An 18,512-nucleotide genomic window follows, 5' to 3' on the forward strand; every position below is an offset into this window, starting at 1 on the left:
ACTATTTGCTAACAAGTTCTTAATTTACAAAAAAAAAAAGAAAACGCACATTTTTTTTAATAATATCATAAATATATTTATATAAGATTATTTATGACAATGTTACGGAATTATTATTATAATATACGTACATTGCTTGTTATGATAGAATTATTTCAGTATTTTATTTAAAAAATGAAAAGAAAGTTAACTCCTTTTGATTTCTATGCAAAAATTTAAATATAGATATCTAGTATTGTTCTAAGATACTTCTGTTGAAGCATTCTCTAAAAATAATAAAAGATTAATATAACTATAGAATTATATAACTAATAAAAAGATATAGAGAGAAAACATTTTATTTAATCTTATAAATTTTTTTTCATTGCTTCTGAATAAATTATATATTATTTTTAGATATGTATACATATGTAATATGAAAGTATCCTGACATTGAAAATACAACAGTAGTTAACAAATCTATAAAAGTGCAACTTCATTTAACATAAATCGTCATTTGTTCATTTGTCAAATATATATTTATATATTTATTTATTTTAAAATATCTCTTATATACTTTTTAACTCAATTTTTATGCATATTACAAAAATACGTTGTAGAATATCAATAAACATTATCATAATATTGGCATCGGCAAAAAATAAATCGATTAAAGTTACAATACTCGAATAATAATCTTGAATGAAAAAAATTTTTGTAACATAAGATTTTATACATTAGACTAAATGCAATCAACTGAAACCAATGAACCACCAATTGAAAATATTATACAAGGACCACCACAGTTGCCCCCTTTATTTAAAGGGCAAAAAATACAAAGTGTAAGTTAGTGATTATAAAAAAGAAATTATCATTGTCTAAAATCCACATACATAATATATATCAATAAATAAATTTTACGTTTTTAATAGGGTCCATATATCATTACTGTAACAGATGATATGGTAGCACAGAGGGAAAGGCAAAATCAAGAATTATATAGAGCATGGTTACATGAGCAAAGAAGAAGAGAAATGGGTGACGAAGAAGAATATATGGGAGATTTTAAAGATTTGAAAGTGAGAAGGAGCTTCATCAGGAAAATTTTTTGCATATTGGGCATGCAACTTTTATTTACAACAGCTGTTGTAGCATTTTTTATATTTGTGTAAGTTGTGTATTATTCTAATATTTCAAATATTAGAATTCACACATTTGTTAATCCTTCTTTACTTTTAGACCTGCTGCACAAGAATTTATGTTAGTTAATTGGTTTCTTTGGCTGCTAGCTTTGTACGTAGATTTTTTCATTCTAGATAAATAAATTATTTGAATGTAAATTAAGTTCTTTTATTTTGTCAGAATAATCTTTACGGTCACATACTGCGCTATAGCATTTTCTGACTGCGCAAGACGTCAAGCACCAAATAACTACCTCTGTCTTTGTTTGCTGGTAAATTATTTATAGTATATTTATGTTTATATCTACATTTATGTATCAATATATATGCTTTTATATTTGCTTTATATGCTTTCATATTTGTTTCAGACAATGGCTATGTCATATTTGGCTGCCTTTGTTTCTGTATTTTATGCTCTAGAAGTTGTTCTTGTAGCATTAGCTATGACATCGATTGTAACTATCACACTTAGTTTTATAGCTACATTTACTAAGGTATATATAAATTATCTACTTTTATTGTCATTAAAATTTTTTTTATATATTAAGTGAAATATTTTGAAGTAAATTTTATAAATTAATTATTTTAATAATACATTATATGTTTACAGTTTGATTTAACCATGCGAACAGGATTGATAACAATAATTGGATTAGTTGGAATTGTAGCTCTTTTTGCAATGGTGATAGTATCGATGTTTATGTATATAAAAACATTGCATCTAATGATAGCCATTATAGGAACTCTTCTTATATCAATGGTTAATATCAATTTTATACAACTTATTACGTTATTAATCATATAGATATATTTTATGAGTATATTAAACCAAATTTTTACTATTATTTCAGTATCTATTTTTTGACGTACAAACAATAATGGGTGGACGAAGAATAGAATTAAATCCAGACGAAGTTGTTTATGCAACTACTCAAATTTATGTTGATATCATTTTACTGTATCAGTACATCCTTTTGTTGGTAGGTTTATTCCACGATGGATAAATACAGCAAATTTATTATATTTCGTATTTATATATGTGTTATTTTATTAAACGAAGTAACGAATTTTGTTTGAATTATAAAAATCAAATTATTTAACTATTTCAGGATTTACATAGCACATTATGATATATGATAAATACATAGTCTAATTAAAAATGTATATTCATTATTAACAAATATGTATAGCGTAAGAAAATGCAATAAAAATCGAAAAAGATTTTTGAATAAACCGCTCGAAATCGAGTGGTCCTAGTATATATATCGATTATATCGATGAATCCATAGATCGATTTTATCGATTGCAATTGGTTATTAGAGAATCGCAATTTGACTTTATTCTATTTCAAGGTGATCTTGTGAAAGTAACCCATTGTTGGCCTAGTAGAATTAACCGCGAAACGCGAACCTTTTAAACGAATATCGGTCGAAAAAACCCATTAATAAGTAAAGAAGAAATTAGTGATATACAAAAGATAAGTGGTTTGTAAGAAAGAAAATAAAAAATGGCAACCTTTGTTCCCGATGCAGAAAACGTTAAAGCAAAGGCTTTGCAAGCTTTTGTCCAAGAATTTGGTGTCGAAGCAGTCATTTGTGCTTGTGCACCTGGTCGCGTGAATTTAATTGGCGAACATACGGATTACAATGAAGGATTTGTATTGCCAATGGTAATCTATAAAAATTTCTAAACAATATTATACGCCTGTATGTTTCTTTTGTTTCATAAAAAACTCTCTTGACTGCCATTGTTGATTCGTTAGATTTTTTATTCGATTCTTAATTCGTAATACTATTGTATACACAAGATAAGAGTTAAACTCTGAATTTTATTTATTAAGCGAGTTACGTAATTCTAATTGTGTTAAGTAACATCTATTTTTTCGTTAGTAATGAACTGATATACTGCTTACGTGAATACAACGGCTTATCTCGTTAAAATTTTTTGGCGCGAGGAAATTTTCAATTCAAAAATTGCCGCGTAGGTTTATTATATCTAGGCGGCAATTGTTTGTTTAGGGAAGAAACTTAATTTTTCAAATTCTGAAAGCAATCTATAGAGAAGGGAAATAAAACAAGTTTTAGATATTCAAATTACTTAATCAAAATTAATTAGTATATTAATTATTCATAATATAAAAAATTTATGATTTTTCTTTTACTTTTTATATAACTTATTTTATATAACATTGATAATGTATCATAAAGGAATACACTATATCATTTAGTTCTTTTATTTTTTCTAATTTTATTAATAATATATTTTAGGCATTACCTATGGTCACAATAATAGCTGGAAGACCAAATAATAGGAAAGATTGTAAGATTATTTCTCTTAATGAAAATATTGGTTCATTACGCCAAGTTGAATTTGATATCAGTGTTAAAGAAAATATAAAAACAGGAGAACCCAAGTGGGCTAATTATATAAAAGGATGTATTGCATATTTTCCATGTGAGTTTACAAGCCTTATTAAAATCAATGATATAAATCAGTGATATATGATACAAATTTTATATTGTATAAATATATTTATAGATGATTTGTCTGGCTTTGATGCCGTGATAGTCTCAACAGTACCTGTAGGAGCAGGTTTAAGTAGTTCTGCTGCTTTAGAAGTGGCAACGTATACATTTCTTGAAGCAATGACTGGTCATAAACTGGAAAAAACTGAAGACAAGGTATGTTTCATATTTTGATATATTGATATATATACATATATAATTAACAAGTAAGGAGTTGGATGAAATAACATTAAATAAAACAATTTCTACATTCGAATAAATATACAAAGTTTATAGGCTTTAGCATGTCAACGAGTAGAACATGATTTTGCTGGAGTACCATGCGGTATAATGGATCAATTCATTTCTGTGATGGGAAAGGAAGGTTGTGCACTTCTCTTAGATTGTAGAGATCTGTCAACCAAACATATACCTATGAAAGAAATAAATGATTATGTTTTTCTAATTACAAATTCAAATGCACCTCACAAATTAAGTAGTAGTGCTTATTGCAAACGTAGAGATTGTTGTTACGAGGCTGTAAAAAAGCTTAACATAAAGAGCTTAAGAGAGGCAACAATAGATAGTATTGATGGTGATTATAATAATATAAATCATTTGTAAATATTAATAACAGGGAATGTGGACTAACATTTGTGATTTATATTTTAGTGCTAAAATCACAGAATGTCTCTGAAGAGATGTTGAAAAGAGCTCGTCATGTAATCAATGAAATTCAAAGGACAATCAATGCTACAGTTGCTCTTGAAAAGGGTGATTTTGTACAGTTTGGTCATTTAATGAATGAAAGTCATGAATCTTTACGAAATGATTATGAGGTGTCTTCCAAGGAACTTGATACTTTGGTAGCTGCAGCTAGAGAAGTTAATGGTGTTTTAGGAAGTCGTTTAACTGGAGCAGGTTTTGGTGGTTGCACTGTTACTTTATTAGAAAAAAGAGCAATTGATAATGTCATTCAAAATATAAAAGCAAAGTTAGTATAGTCTCTTCATATCTTAAATTTTTCAATTAATATAATTATTAAGTATAATATTGTTTACTTATTAGGTATACAGGAACTCCATCTTTTTATATTGCAAAACCAGCAAATGGAGCAAGAGAAATGGATATAAAGTGCTAAATATAAGTAATAAATTTATTATCTAAATTATCCTTCTTATTGTTTTTTAATCTTTCTTGTACACAGTAAGTATATCATGGAAATTCATTGTCTGTTTACAGAGAAATGAAATTGGGAAGAAAAGATATGTAATAACAAAGGAACAAGAATCTTTATAATGCAATTTTCAACTAGAAGGACAAGGGTATGTAGTGATATTTAAGAATAAAAAATGATAACAATATTGAAACTTCATAAAAAATTGTATTGTTAATATAAGAACATAATTTGTCTTCTGATGAATGAACTCTGATTATGTGATTTTAAAATGTATAGTTTTGTTATATGCACTTGTACGTGTAAACGTAATCTGTTAATGAAAAGAAATTCTTTACTAATATGTTTATATAGAAATATTTTCAATATACATATAGTCTAAAGTAAATAGAATAACAAAGGAAGGATAGGAACTAAACGATTCCTTGTTTTAAAAACTATGTACAAATTTCTTATATCTCTATTAGGTATGGGAAGTAAGTACACATTTTATTTGTAAAAATAAGATGGACATTTGAGGCATACCAAAGAATTCTTAGTATATATCAAGTACTTAAGAATTGTAACATTTAATAATACGATGTATAATAAAAGGTATTGTTACGAACGTTTCACCGATTTATGCTTGAGAATACATAGTTCTTTTTGTTCGGTTTTAACTTTTTTAGTTATGGTTACAAAGCTCATCATAAAACACATATATAACCAGTTAGACGTTTTTTGATGATTTTATTTATCAATTACATTTCATTCATTTTTTATCAATAAATATGGATTCTTAATTATACGATATACATATAATTTCACTTACAGAGCAGTCAAAAAACGTTCAACTTTTTTTTCCGTATCGAAAAGGTTCATAAATTATTAATTAGTATATCAACTAATTCATTATATGATACAATACTGTTATACCAGAGTAATGTTTATCGAACCTTCTATACGTGATCATCGAAAACCATAACGAAAAATTATATAACGAAAAAAAAAGGATATTATTAAATATATAATATCTTCGGCGGATCATTTTTTCATATGTAAGCAACAGTAAAATATAAATCAGGTTGTAGCATTTCATTGATAAAAACCCTGTGTGCTTATATATCCAACGCGGTTGGCATTTTAATTCTAAAGCGCTGACATAATACTGTTACTTGCCAAGAGCGGAGAACAGGGCGATCTGCGTGTTTATGAAATCATCAAAAATATTAAAATATATTCAATACCTGCTTATAGTTGTCGTCGAGATATTTGAATATTCTGAAAAATAAAGAAAACAAATTATTAACAATTTAACACAGATTATATTCATAATTGAGTGAAAATCGTTATTAAAATATTACAAATTTAGAAAAACTGTTAATATATAGTAATAAAAATTATGCAAATACAATAAAAAATAATAATAACGACTCTTACACAATTTTATAGTTTAATAATCACATAAGTTGCATACATATGCAAATATGAGTATACCCGTCAATAATGTTTTAATATGATCGATAGAGATTTACCTTTAAGGCAGTCATTTAATTCGAGTTCGCTGGAACTACACTTCAAACTCGATGGTTTTACTCCTCTGAAGATTTCAACAATGCTAGGCTTTAAATTGTGAAAGATTAAAGGCTGACCACGTTTCGAGAAATCTTCTATCAAATTCTTCACACCCTGAAAATAAGAAAATTATGAAGATAACAAAGAAAAAGAAGATATATTTGATTTGTCTTAAAAATCTTCAAAGGATTTACCTTAGCTGCAGTAAAATCGACAGCTTGAATGTGAGTAGAATCGATAACAACAGGTACAGTAATACCCTGTTTTGATCCCTGTTTACTAATTACTGCTCGGACATATTCAACACTTGGAAACACGAGACTTCTATCTGGAGTTATGACAAGATATTCACAGCCGCTTATGCTCTACAAAAATACATAAGAATATATACATATATAATACAGTTTAATATTTTTCAATACTGAATATTATTTACAAAATATGAAGAAAAATTGGAGCACTCACCGTAGCTTTTTGGACTCGCAAAGATGGCCTAGCCGATGCATAGAGCAAAAATAGAAGATTAACACCGATGCCGATCACTATACCTAGTTCTAATCTCACGAAGAGACAGCATAAAAATGTTACAATCGCAGGTACCAGGTCGATCTCTAGAAGAAATCATAGAATTCGTTGATAATAAAATCTGGTGAGAATTTGTTAATTTATATTAAATATAAACAATGATAAAATTTGTTAATGTATCTTATGATCACATACGTATACTTCATGTAATCACGTATCATAAGATACATTAACAAACGTTAAGATCGAAACTTCACAAGAGGCACATGTACTTTTAGTTCTCCACATTGGCTTGATAACGTGGAATTCAACCATAAAAACTACAGCTGCTATGATGACTGCTGCGAGTGCTGCCTTAGGAATATATTGAAGATATGGAGTAAGGAATAGTAATGATATTAAGACGAGAAGACCCGTATATATTCCACCTAAAGTGGTTCTGACACCAGAGGAATGATTAACAGCACCTCGACTGAGTCCACCACTGACTGGCATCGATGATACGAAAGAAGAAATCACGTTGCATACACCCAATGCTAACATTTCTTGAGTAGCGTCTATAGGATTACCGTCATCTAAAGAACAAGGTGGGCATTAGGTAATATAAAATATTAACACTATAATTAGTATAAAATTATAATGATAACTCGTATTTTATATTTTATATAATATTAAAAATAATAAGTTCTTACTAAATACTTTGGCGATGGAAATAGTTTCCAGAAGACTCAGCAAAGGTACGACTAGACATCCGGAACCTAATTCGCTGATCATGTCACTGAAGTGATAGGTTTGATTACCAACACTCGATTCGAAAGGTGGCAAATGGAAATTCGGTAGACCTGCCTTTACTTCTCCTGTTAACATGACCGGTGATGAACCAAGATAAAGTTCCAGTAGCCAGCACATGACAGCACAAACGACAACGATCAAGATGTTTCTGGCAGTCGAGATCAACCAAATCAATTTTCTCAACGTCAATTGAATTTTCGTTGGCATCTTCACCTTCCGTGTCATTATCGGCAGATCTTTGGCTTTCTGTGGATAGAAATATGATTACGTTACATTCTAGGTAAGTGAAGGATAGATCGATTTAATCATATAATTTTATTATGCTAACCCTGAGAAGTAACAAAACGATTATGCACACGATTCCTAACGTAGCGTCCCATGGTCTGGTATCACCGATCTTTTCAAAGATCAGTTGCCAGACTTCTAAAAATTTTCCACCAGATATATTGATCCCTAAGATATCTTTCATTTGACTGGTAGCGATAATGATCGCTGCCGCTGAAGTGAAACCAACCGAGACTGGTCCCGAAATAAAATCGAGCAAGAAACCTATTAAGCATAAATAAGAAATATTTTAGTCTTATTTTGTTGCGGAAAATTGTCCTCCTTTATCTACACGATCACACCGATTAAATGAAAAGATCTATATAGACTTAAGTAACAACTAGCGAGGAAGGATACGAAGTTAGTGTTCATAATCCGCAACGTTTTTATTGTTGTCGGTGTGATCGCTATCACGGATACGATGGCATTTTCTTCAAATCGTTTTGATCTTTAATTGTCTCTGTGAAATCACCTAATTGCAATATGCCCATTAACAAGGATATACAGCCGGAGACGAAGGTCAATAAAACGGCAAAGTCAGCTCCTAAGTGAGCTTTTTGAAGAGTTTCTCTTGTTAGGATTGCAGCTATTGCTGTTGGTCCTACTGGAACATCCTTGCAGGAGCCTAAGATAGTATATACGAAGCATGCCATGAAGGATGAATAGAGACCATACTGAAACATACAAAAATACTTCTCAGTCTTAGCATTTTATTTATTAAAAAAAAATTACATATTCAACAATATATAATCGTGGGGGTTTGTTATCTGAACGAGCAGGTATAAAAATTTATCAAAGATTTTTTCTATCGAATACAAATTTAATATCATTTTTAAAGTTCTTATTGTGGGTGTATATTAATTAATAATAATAATAATAATAATAATAATATAGTAATAATATATACATACATATACATATAATCTGGGTTATCTAATATTCTTAAAATATTTTTCAGCATTTAAGTGCTATTTCATTATTATTTATTTTGCAATATCATACATATGCATTTTTTTTTCTATTTAAAGAGAACAGCATTTTAGATAGGAACGTTAAATGACTTATTTAAATCATCAATTTAAGCACTTACTTGCAGAGGTAGACCAGCGACATTGGCATAAGCTATGGCTTGTGGTATGACTGTTAAACCAACGGTGACTCCTGCTACCAAGTCACTTGCTATATATTCTTTACGATATTTTGGTAACCATGCTAGGATAGGTATTCTTTTGTAAAGTAACTTTTTTTTACACGTTCTTTTTATTCTCCGATAAAGCCAATTCCTCATCGACGAAAGTAGAAAATTATTGGTATGGTTTTCTAAAATTATAAATATACAACATTGGCTTTATATAATTATTTATTTATTTATTTGTTTATTTATGTTTCGTTTATTTTATGGGTTTTTCTTTCTTTTTTCTCTTTCTTTTTTTTTAAATCTAGTACTTATATGCATTTCATTCTTCGTACTCGTAGTACATAATTTCTCTTACAATTTTAGAGGGGAGAATAAAATGATTTCACTGAATGACGTCACTGATCACGAGCGAGTATGATCCATCATATGACTCCCTTATCAAGTTCATCTTTATTCGCCGTTTTGTCTTTCGTATGAGTGATTCCATCATGACTCGTTTATCAAGTATATCTTTACGCACCGTTTTGTCTCTCATGTGTATTTTTATAAACTTTCTTTCGCGAAATTCTCACGGATTCTTTTAAAAAATTTTTTCAACGAATAAAAAAAAGAAAGTTAAAGGAAAAGATACATATAAAAAAAAAAAAAGAAATAGAACGCGAAGAATTAATTCTTTTCGAATGATATGTTAGTTTCAAGGATAATAAAAACGTAAGATGATTTCGATGAAATTGAATATTTATGGTAATCGATAAAGATTCTCCTTTCGTATTCGACTTTCATGAAAAATCCCGATGTGTTTTCTGTTACGAAAGGTCAGTCAATTATATACCGCAACATTTCTTCAACAATTTTCTAGTTTCTTTCGGGCTACGTGCCAGTATCGTTACGTTTAAATATGCAAAGCGATGCTACGCGCGCATTGAGTGTCCTTTAATTTAATCGTATTCGTGTCTCGAGTTTCTAACGATGAAACTCGTTCGATTCGATTTCGTGATATTTAAGGAAAGGCAGAAAAAGAAGAAGACTCACCGTCATCCTTGCTCTCTTTATCGTCTTTGCTAGGAAGATGGACGATGGCTAGTCTAGTTTCAAGGTTATTACTTAGATCAGGATCGTTGTTGTTGAAACCGGTCAGCCTGACTTCTTTGTAACTTTCGAGATCGTACTCTTCTTTCACTGTGTATTTAGCCATTTTATTTTCTTGATTTCTTTCTTTTCGTTCCTTTTTTCTATTAATACAGTAGAAGGAAAAGAAAGGTAGGAAGGAAGGAAGGAAGGAAGATAGGAAGGAAGGAAGGAAGGAAAGGGGAGGAGGAAGAGGATAGGGTGGTTAAGATTTCTTAGGAATTTCTTCAGAATAATGCCGTAATTATCTTGTCCTTCCTTCTTTTTGATTTCGTTGAATAAAGATTATGGTCCAAGGTCACGGACGATCGAAGCTTACTCAGGTAGACTCCATCCTTCGACTCGATCATAAGTAATGATACTGAAAAGCGATCGTTGTAATAATTTCATCTCAATTTTAGATCGTTGTCATTAATTTACGCTTAATCGTTTCTATTAATAGAACTTTATCGACGACGAATCTATTGTAAATATTCTTATAGATATTAAAAGATTCATTTATTTGTACACGATTATAAGAATAGAATTTCTTTTTCTCACACGTTTCGTTAAATTCTTTTCATTATTACTTCAATCTATTTCTGAGATATTAAGTAAATTATACAGATAGATACATATTATTTTTTAAATACACATGCATGCATAGATAGATGCTTATTATTTTTTAAGTACACATGCAATTAATAAAAATAGATAAGATAAAGAAAAGAGAAATAATTCAGGGAATAGATAACTCTGATAGAAAATAGATAAAAGATAATAGATTTTGACTCATGCCACATTGGTTCCTCTAACTCTTTTGTTTATGAGTCGATATACGTAAGCGGATAATCATTAGCTGTCGATACATTGTACGCGTGAACTTCACCTACATTCTATCGCAAAGTGGTTACTATAAAGCAATTATCTACTCATTCTTGTGCCATATGTATTACAACTGTCGGTAATTACATAAGACCGTGGTTAATTGCGTTACGCTCGAGTCATCGGTACTTGAGAAGTTGGTGGTGGTAGTGGCGGTGATGGCGGGAGAGGATTGGGGATGAAAAATATTCATAAAACAAACCTATCAATTATCGAGCGAATACGTCTTAGCTTTCTTTAACATTCAAGCTTGTAAGACTTGGCATTCATTAAATATTTCAAATAATTCTGTGATAAGGTTATTTTTTTTTTCTTTATCTTTTTTTCACATTTAAAAAACTAATTTTAGGTCTCTAATTAATCGATAGATAGACGAAGATGAAGAACCGGCCATTTATTTTTAAATCAAAGGCCTTGTCTTTTTTCTTTCTTTTTTTTTTTACATATTTCATTTCATTTCTTTTTTTTTTTTTTTTTCTTTCATTTCCTACGCTGATTGCATTTTTTTATTTATTTCTTTTATTTTTTCATCTACGTTTTACTTTGTCGTCATAATCACGTTTAAAAAGAATTTTACTTTCGAAGTGTGCTTACAAATTGTAAACAGAGATTCGACACAGTCGATTTTAATTTCCGTAAATTGTCTATTGTTCAGTGATTCTACGTAAAATAATAATAATACAAGAGAAAATGAATAAGAAAATGCACATATCTTTTTATCGTTTCTCTCTCTCTCTCTCTCTATCTTTTTCTCTTTTTCATTCTTATTTTTATCGGGAAGTTCGAAGAACTAGCCATCGTTTTTTCCAAGTTGATAACTAGATACATAATTATACAATATGTATCTTTTCATTTTTATTTTTTCTTTCTTTTCTTTCCTTTTTTTTTTTTTTCTTTTTAAGAAGTAAAAAAGTCATTGCGAACTTGAACGCCTATGAAGTTCTTGGACATATTAGCAACAGACGGTCGCTCATGCTTGTATAGTAATTCGATAAATACCGTTAACTGCGTGATCGAGTGATTAGGATGATGAATCGATCATTCGATCGTTCGATCGATCGTCGCTTTATTTATGCTGTATTCAAAGTACAATTTATGTTTGCACGTATACAAGTATGTATATAGATACATATGTATGCATCTATAAATATTCACATACTGTCCGTTTCCTTTGTTTTTTAATATTTGTCCTTTTTTCCTTTCAATTAAATACGAAATCACGTTTTTCTATGCATTGGCAGTGCCACGACATACTACCTCTCGATTTCCTTTCACATTTTGTTACGATCCTTATAATATGCGTGTAAAGAGTGAGAGAATACAACATGACGGTCTTTTAATTATGCGTTTGACGTCAAAGATCATTTTCAAAGATTAATCGTAATTTATACCTATATATAATTATTAACTTTTAAAAATATTTCTTCTCGTTCTCTTTTTCTTTTTACATTTTTTATTGTTATTTTTTATTTGGAACCATTAACCTTATTAATGTTTTTTACTCACATATGCACATGGACACACACAAATGGAAATGATTATTTAGTTATTGATAAATATATTTTTTTCTTAATTTATTATATTCTTAATTTATTATACGAAATTCGTATTTTCCAATACATTTTATAAAGAAAAAGAGATTAAAATATAAACTATAAGCAATTGAAAATATTGTTTTTCGATTTATATTGAAAGTAAATATATAAAATTATCTAGAAAGGAAATAATTCAAGCGCGTACATACGATACTCTTGTTGATGTTATTATGTAATGGATCGACACTTTTTTATCCCTTCTTCTCTCTTTCTCTCTTTCTCTTTCTCTGTTTTGACTACGAAATTACGATTACGAGCGTAAAAATGACGCCTCATTATAGCCAAATCGGTCGAGTAAGATTGATCTTTGGAAAAATATATACATATGTCTATCTTACATCGTTCAAACATATCTCTGATGCTATTTTGAAACAATATAATAGATAGCGATCGTTATATAAAATTATATCCGGTTATTGTGAAAAACGAAGGTATACAATGATGATATTAAAATATAGAAAATGGAATAAAAAAAGAAAGAGAAAAAAATAAGAAAGAAAAAAATAGGAAAAATAAAGAAAAAATGAGGAAGAAACATGAAAGAGGAACAAAAAAAAAATGAAATGAAAAAATAAACGAACTATTCGTTCATAGTGCGAAAGAGAAAGCGAATATCTTGAAAGAGCACGTGCAACTAGTGATTAGTACGATTCTTGTTTTATTTATGCATATTGACATAAGAACGATGCGAAAAGTAGTCAATTATTATAACGATTTAATTATTTGAACTATAAATTTTTCTTACAAAAATATATATATACATATATAAACAGATAATTAAAAAAAAATAGAAATAAATAAAAAAAATAGTAAAAAGAAGAATCGTACATAAGAATTCTATCCTTTCCTTTCGCAGAATCCATTCACAAGGTTTTACAAAGATGGAGTCCTTGGGAAAGGTGATAATCAATCGGATGATATATACTCGTAAAATTCCTCTTATGTTCTTTTGCAATAATAAATAAAAGAGAAAATATATATATAATACATTTAGGATTTTATCTTTATCAATGACTGCTTTCAATTCATAACTCAAGTTATACATGGTATATTTAATTAGTGAAATATATAGTCAAGGTTTCTTATCAATAAATTAAATTATCATATTTCCCAATAGATGAATAAATTTATCAAGCCAATCGCTTTGATTTCTTTCTTGTTCTTTTTCTTTTTCTTTGCTTTTTTTTCAGATGAAAATAGATACAAGAGAATTTTTGTGAAAAGAACGATGAATGAGTGTGATCGAACTTTTTAGAAGCTGGTCTTATTTATTCCGAGTCTTGTGTTATGTAATATACGAGTTAGTTATTATTAGATAATCGAATTTATAAAATGCAAATTTTATCATCCTCACGATTTTCTTTTTTATTTCTTTTTTAAGAGCCATTTTAAATTCTGATGTAAGTGCGTGCGATGTAATACGTTTAAATCTTTTTACGAGCTTTCTTTTTTGCATTAATGTGTCACTCGTTACATTGACATCATTGTTCGAACATCAACGATTCTCTAATAAAAGATACTATAAAACAAAAGAAAAGAAAGTGTCTTAGAATGAAGCGAAATGTTAACATAATTTCGATCAGTTACGTGTATGAATCATGTGACGGAAACGTTTATCGATGATTTTATTAATCAGTTATCATTTTCTTGGAGATATTATTGAAATATTTTTTTTTTATTACATTTTAGATACTGTAATATACTTTGTACATATGTAAATTAATTATTTAACATTCGAGTAAATAATAATTAACATATAATATCATTTCATTTCGTTTATTTTTTCAAAATTTGGATGAGTCAAAAGTTTTTAGATGACTTTAAAAATCAATGATTCTTTTTCGAAACTTTTTAAATTTGTAGTTAAACTTAGTAATCTTGTAAACTAACTTTTGCAGTTTAGCAGTTAGAGAATATAGATATATAGAACCTATTCTGTATAAATATAAATTATTATTAATTTCAATAACACGAATAGAGAATATAAAATAAAGTTTCTTAATTTTAGATTTTATATATTAAAAGTATGTTTTTTCGATATTAATGTACGTCGAAATTTCGTCGATTTTAAGAAAGATAAGAAGAAAAGAAAAAGAAAGATAAAAACTTACTGAATTGAATTTCTTTTTATCTATTTTCTTATGCTAATGTATGATATTTTCAATGGAAATATTTTTTGTTGCGCTTCGAAGTATTCTAAACGTTCGTTGACGCATTCCTTTCGAAGTCAGGAACGTAAGAATTTTTGCTCGTGAAATTGAACGATCGCATCGCGGGAATTTCTTCGCGAAGCAACGCGTTCGTGTTCTGTTCGTTCAGTCGTAGCACGTATATGTAAGTGTATGCGAAAGTTTATTAGAAGGCCTATAATTCTACATAAAGCCGGATAATGCTTTCCCCGTACGAGTTTAATGTCTAAAACGGAATAACTCGTGCATTCTTTTTTTTATTTTTTACGTATTTTCTTTAACTTCTTACCTTAATCGTTAATCAAATGATATTTAAATAATGTTTAGCTCACGGTTAATATTTATTTAAAAATATTAAATTTTTAAAAATCGAAACAAATATTCTAAGACTTTTATTAAAAACTGTTTCATCGAATTGTACAATAAAGAAAAAAGAAAAAAAAAAAAACATCATTTCTTGTGTAACAAGAATATCAGAGAAAAATATAGAAATGTTCAAGGATCGTATTTGAAATCTCGATATCGGATCAATCATGTTATAAAAGCTCGTATTTAATCGCTCGTTTTTCTTTCTTTTTTATTCTTACGGGTCAAGAACGAAATGAAATTTCATTGTAACGAAGAAATACATAAGTCCGCGTTGGCGATAATAACAAATTATATTAACAATACAAGAACAAAGAATGCGATAACGCACGTTTACCGGATTATTAGAGCAAACCTTTGAATTTCATTTTCTTTATTTTTTTTTTTTGTCAAAACCTATAACACACAAAACACGTGGTGAATCGTTTAATTCAACATTCGAAATAATTTGATTTAAAACTTAATAGGTGCCACGTGTTAGACATACTATCGTACAATGTACTCTTTCGAATAAAAACCATATACAAATACACGCACGCAAACGTAGAAGTATATACACATATACACTTACACATTTCCTCTTCGTTTGTAAGAAAAGTTTTTGCGATCAAGTTTCACGTAATCATCATAAAATCTTGAATCATATTTACGTACGTAAGTTTGCTAATGAGCTTGTTTATTATTGTTATTTCAAAGCAGAACGCCACTTAACTCGTAAAATTCAAAGTAACAGAAATAAACAGAAAAAAGAAGAAGAAAAAGAAATGAAAGAAAAAAGAAATAAAAAAGATTCGTAAACGATGCGAATGTACGCATAATTTCTTGATAGCTTACCGTTATAGCTCTCTGGTTCACTCACGTTGACATCATTTCCATTCGATAGCGGACACTTCGATACATCATCACACGATTCCCAAACGTCCGAGATTTCTTTTTCTTCCTTTGGAAGATGTAAATAAATAAATTAATTAAAAAAGAAAAGAAAAGAAAGAAGAAAATAAAAAATAGGTATACACAAGATAGAACGTAATTTGACAAAAATACGCAGCAAACGATAGAAAATGACGACGCGAGAAATGAGTTTACTTTTTTGTTTTACTTTTTTCCTTTATTTCTTACCGAGTTTAGTAGACACGCGAAAGAAAGAGAAAGACAGAGAAAAAGAGAGAGAGAGAGAGAGAGAGAGAGAGATACACACAGATGAAAGGAAGAAAGAGAAAAAACTCGACGGTGAACGTTCACTGTTGTGATCCAACACGAAACGTCAGGAGTCCGCGCACTTCTCGTAAGGAGCAAGTTAGTTGCTCCGTGAAGCACGCACGAATGACTCTCTTCCTTTCGTGTGGGAGTCAAAGCTGGCTCACCAGCGCGCCTGAGGAGACGATAGCCATTTGGTTGGTCCGTATAATGTTTTCGTGTCCCCTACCAAGAACTCTCCTTTCGTTGTATACTAGTATTATACATGTGTACAGTTAGGTATATTAATGCTATTACTTGAAAATATCCCTTTTAATTTATCGAACTTTTCATTTTTTCAATTATTATTTTTGTCATTGTGAAAGTGCGATGTTTATATACTTACAGTGAAGATTAATTAGAAATAACAAAGGGCAAGATCATTGTGTAAGTGTTATAATCATCTATGTATGTTCAGGATAAATTAGAAATAAGGAAAGGAAAAAAGAAATTTTATTATATTGTTTTAGTGTGAGTTTAAATTAAAAATAACTAAGGAAAATATCATTGTGTAATTGGTAATGTTTATATACTTTGAGGATAAATTAGAAATAAATTGGGGAAATATTATGTTGTGTAAGTTTCAGGATAAATTAGAAATAGCTAGGAGAAATATCATTGTCTTACAACAAGTGCAATGTTCATATATATATATTGAGGATAAATTAGAAATAACTATGTGAACAATTATTGTGCAACAGAGAGAGTGAGAGGATGGGAGGGAGAGAGAGAGAGAGAGAGAGAGAAAGGGAGATAAAGAGAGAAAGAAGGGGAAAGAGAGAGACAGAGAGAAAGACTGAGATAGAGAACACAATACTTATATACATTGAAGTTAACTAAGTCACAAGTAATCGAAACATTATTTTATAAGTGTAATATTTACATATATTAAGGATAATTAATTAAATTGGCATTTGATTAATACAAACAGTGTGTCTAAATATATAATATAATATATTTGACAAAAAATAGATTTTTTCGACCTTTTAGTTTTTTAGTTTTTATTAAAAAGTTGTCAAGTGATAAGATAACAATATGCATAATAATATAAATATGCATATTACATATTCATACACGTTGCATTTACACAATTTTTCGTTTTATATCTTAGAATTAAAAAAAGGAAAAAATAGAAAGGAGTATCTTTACTAGGCACCATTAATATACGTCACTGTACATATATATATATATATACACACACATACACGCACATACCACATATATATTCCCTTGTTTTCTGCACTCCCACTGCTATTCTTATAACTGGTAGTACCTCGAGTATTCAGTCACGTGTACGGAGTTAGATAGCATTTCTCGCAATGTTATTGGCTACGACATTTACGCGGTTTTTCTTTTCGCGTATCGAGTATATTTGAAAAATGATCGCAATAGATATTTTTTTCATTTCATTCTTCTCCTTCCTTTCATTTTTTCTCTATAGATTAATTTTTTGTTCATCGTTGTTGCTATAGCTCGTTTATTTATATCAGTTATTTCCGATCATAAATCAATTAACGTGCGATTTTTTTGTATTTTATTTTCTTGCTTTTTTTTTCTTTCTTTCTTTTTTTGTTTTTGTTCTACTTCACAATAAAATGTTTGAAACATGACCCAGTTAAAGCGAATTCGAAATATCGTCCTAGGTGACGGCCACGTGATTAATATGATCTTAATATATTCCTGCGTTTCTATTCAAACGTTTTTGTTTATCTACTACATTTTCCTTTTTAGATTCGATTGTATTAATGAGACGATGTAGATCGACAGTATGTTTATCAGCTCTTTGCGCATTTAAAAGGGTAATTTTAGTGGCAAACGAGAGAACGAGTTGAAGTATTATACATAGATATAAAAAAATGACAAAAAAAAAAGGAAAAAAAAACAAATACACATTCGAGTTGCACGTGTTAAGATGATGAAATGGCATATCGCAGCTTGACTGTTAAATATATATAAAATA

At 29.1% G+C, this 18,512-nt stretch overlaps 3 protein-coding genes across 7 annotated transcripts; 2 read left to right on the forward strand and 1 right to left on the reverse strand.

Annotated features, from left to right (window-relative positions):
* The first annotated feature begins 46 nt into the window (after positions 1-46).
* Positions 47-2,590, forward strand: LOC122632933 (protein lifeguard 3-like). Of its 2 annotated transcripts, XM_043820261.1 has the most exons (8): positions 47-821; positions 912-1,147; positions 1,219-1,272; positions 1,342-1,432; positions 1,529-1,654; positions 1,771-1,920; positions 2,012-2,140; positions 2,270-2,590. In XM_043820261.1, the coding sequence occupies exons 1-8, from the start codon at positions 726-728 to the stop codon at positions 2,288-2,290; spliced, it is 903 nt and encodes a 300-aa protein (XP_043676196.1). In that variant the 5' UTR covers positions 47-725; the 3' UTR covers positions 2,291-2,590. The 2 variants fall into 2 exon arrangements, with proteins under 2 accessions (XP_043676196.1, XP_043676195.1); XM_043820260.1 differs by having other exon boundaries at positions 2,012-2,590.
* On the forward strand, positions 2,584-5,448 carry LOC122632930 (galactokinase-like). 2 transcript variants are annotated; one of them, XM_043820257.1, is made up of 7 exons: positions 2,584-2,829; positions 3,428-3,614; positions 3,699-3,841; positions 3,962-4,259; positions 4,337-4,658; positions 4,733-4,811; positions 4,907-5,448. In XM_043820257.1, exons 1-6 carry the CDS (start codon positions 2,668-2,670, stop codon positions 4,803-4,805), a joined length of 1,185 nt encoding a protein of 394 aa, XP_043676192.1. In that variant the 5' UTR covers positions 2,584-2,667; the 3' UTR covers positions 4,806-4,811; positions 4,907-5,448. The 2 variants fall into 2 exon arrangements, with proteins under 2 accessions (XP_043676192.1, XP_043676193.1); XM_043820258.1 differs by lacking the exon at positions 2,584-2,829 and adding an exon at positions 2,938-3,140.
* LOC122632924 (sodium-independent sulfate anion transporter-like) lies at positions 5,355-16,665 on the reverse strand. Of its 3 annotated transcripts, none has more exons than XM_043820248.1 (12): positions 16,436-16,665; positions 16,151-16,256; positions 10,207-10,663; positions 9,127-9,356; positions 8,509-8,710; positions 8,041-8,261; positions 7,613-7,958; positions 7,193-7,495; positions 6,861-7,006; positions 6,590-6,760; positions 6,356-6,509; positions 5,355-6,101 (listed from the first exon to the last, which is right to left on the reverse strand). In XM_043820248.1, exons 3-12 carry the CDS (start codon positions 10,367-10,369, stop codon positions 6,061-6,063), a joined length of 1,977 nt encoding a protein of 658 aa, XP_043676183.1. In that variant the 5' UTR covers positions 10,370-10,663; positions 16,151-16,256; positions 16,436-16,665; the 3' UTR covers positions 5,355-6,060. The 3 variants fall into 3 exon arrangements, with proteins under 3 accessions (XP_043676183.1, XP_043676184.1, XP_043676182.1); XM_043820249.1 differs by having other exon boundaries at positions 16,151-16,252; positions 16,515-16,663; XM_043820247.1 differs by having other exon boundaries at positions 16,515-16,663.
* Between the last annotated feature and the right edge of the window lie 1,847 nt (positions 16,666-18,512).

This window comes from Vespula pensylvanica, chromosome 11 (genome assembly GCF_014466175.1).
Source record: "Vespula pensylvanica isolate Volc-1 chromosome 11, ASM1446617v1, whole genome shotgun sequence".
NCBI lineage: Eukaryota > Metazoa > Arthropoda > Insecta > Hymenoptera > Vespidae > Vespula > Vespula pensylvanica.

What these genes read in the sequence shown, in the direction of transcription:
- LOC122632930 (XM_043820257.1), top strand. Translation starts at nt 2,668, where the DNA reads ATGGCAACCTTTGTTCCCGATGCAGAAAACGTTAAAGCAAAGGCTTTG. An exon ending in AAGGATTTGTATTGCCAATG is followed by an intron (nt 2,830 to 3,427) that starts GTAATCTATAAA and finishes AATATATTTTAG; the next exon opens with GCATTACCTATGGTCACAAT. An exon ending in AACAATAGATAGTATTGATG is followed by an intron (nt 4,260 to 4,336) that starts GTGATTATAATA and finishes TTTATATTTTAG; the next exon opens with TGCTAAAATCACAGAATGTC.
- LOC122632933 (XM_043820260.1), top strand. Translation starts at nt 726, where the DNA reads ATGCAATCAACTGAAACCAATGAACCACCAATTGAAAATATTATACAA. An exon ending in TTTCTTTGGCTGCTAGCTTT is followed by an intron (nt 1,273 to 1,341) that starts GTACGTAGATTT and finishes TTATTTTGTCAG; the next exon opens with AATAATCTTTACGGTCACAT. An exon ending in TTATAGCTACATTTACTAAG is followed by an intron (nt 1,655 to 1,770) that starts GTATATATAAAT and finishes ATATGTTTACAG; the next exon opens with TTTGATTTAACCATGCGAAC.
- LOC122632924 (XM_043820248.1), bottom strand. Translation starts at nt 10,369, where the DNA reads ATGGCTAAATACACAGTGAAAGAAGAGTACGATCTCGAAAGTTACAAA. An exon ending in TCGTTTTGTTACTTCTCAGG is followed by an intron (nt 7,959 to 8,040) that starts GTTAGCATAATA and finishes TTCTATCCACAG; the next exon opens with AAAGCCAAAGATCTGCCGAT. An exon ending in TTCCATCGCCAAAGTATTTA is followed by an intron (nt 7,496 to 7,612) that starts GTAAGAACTTAT and finishes CTTGTTCTTTAG; the next exon opens with ATGACGGTAATCCTATAGAC.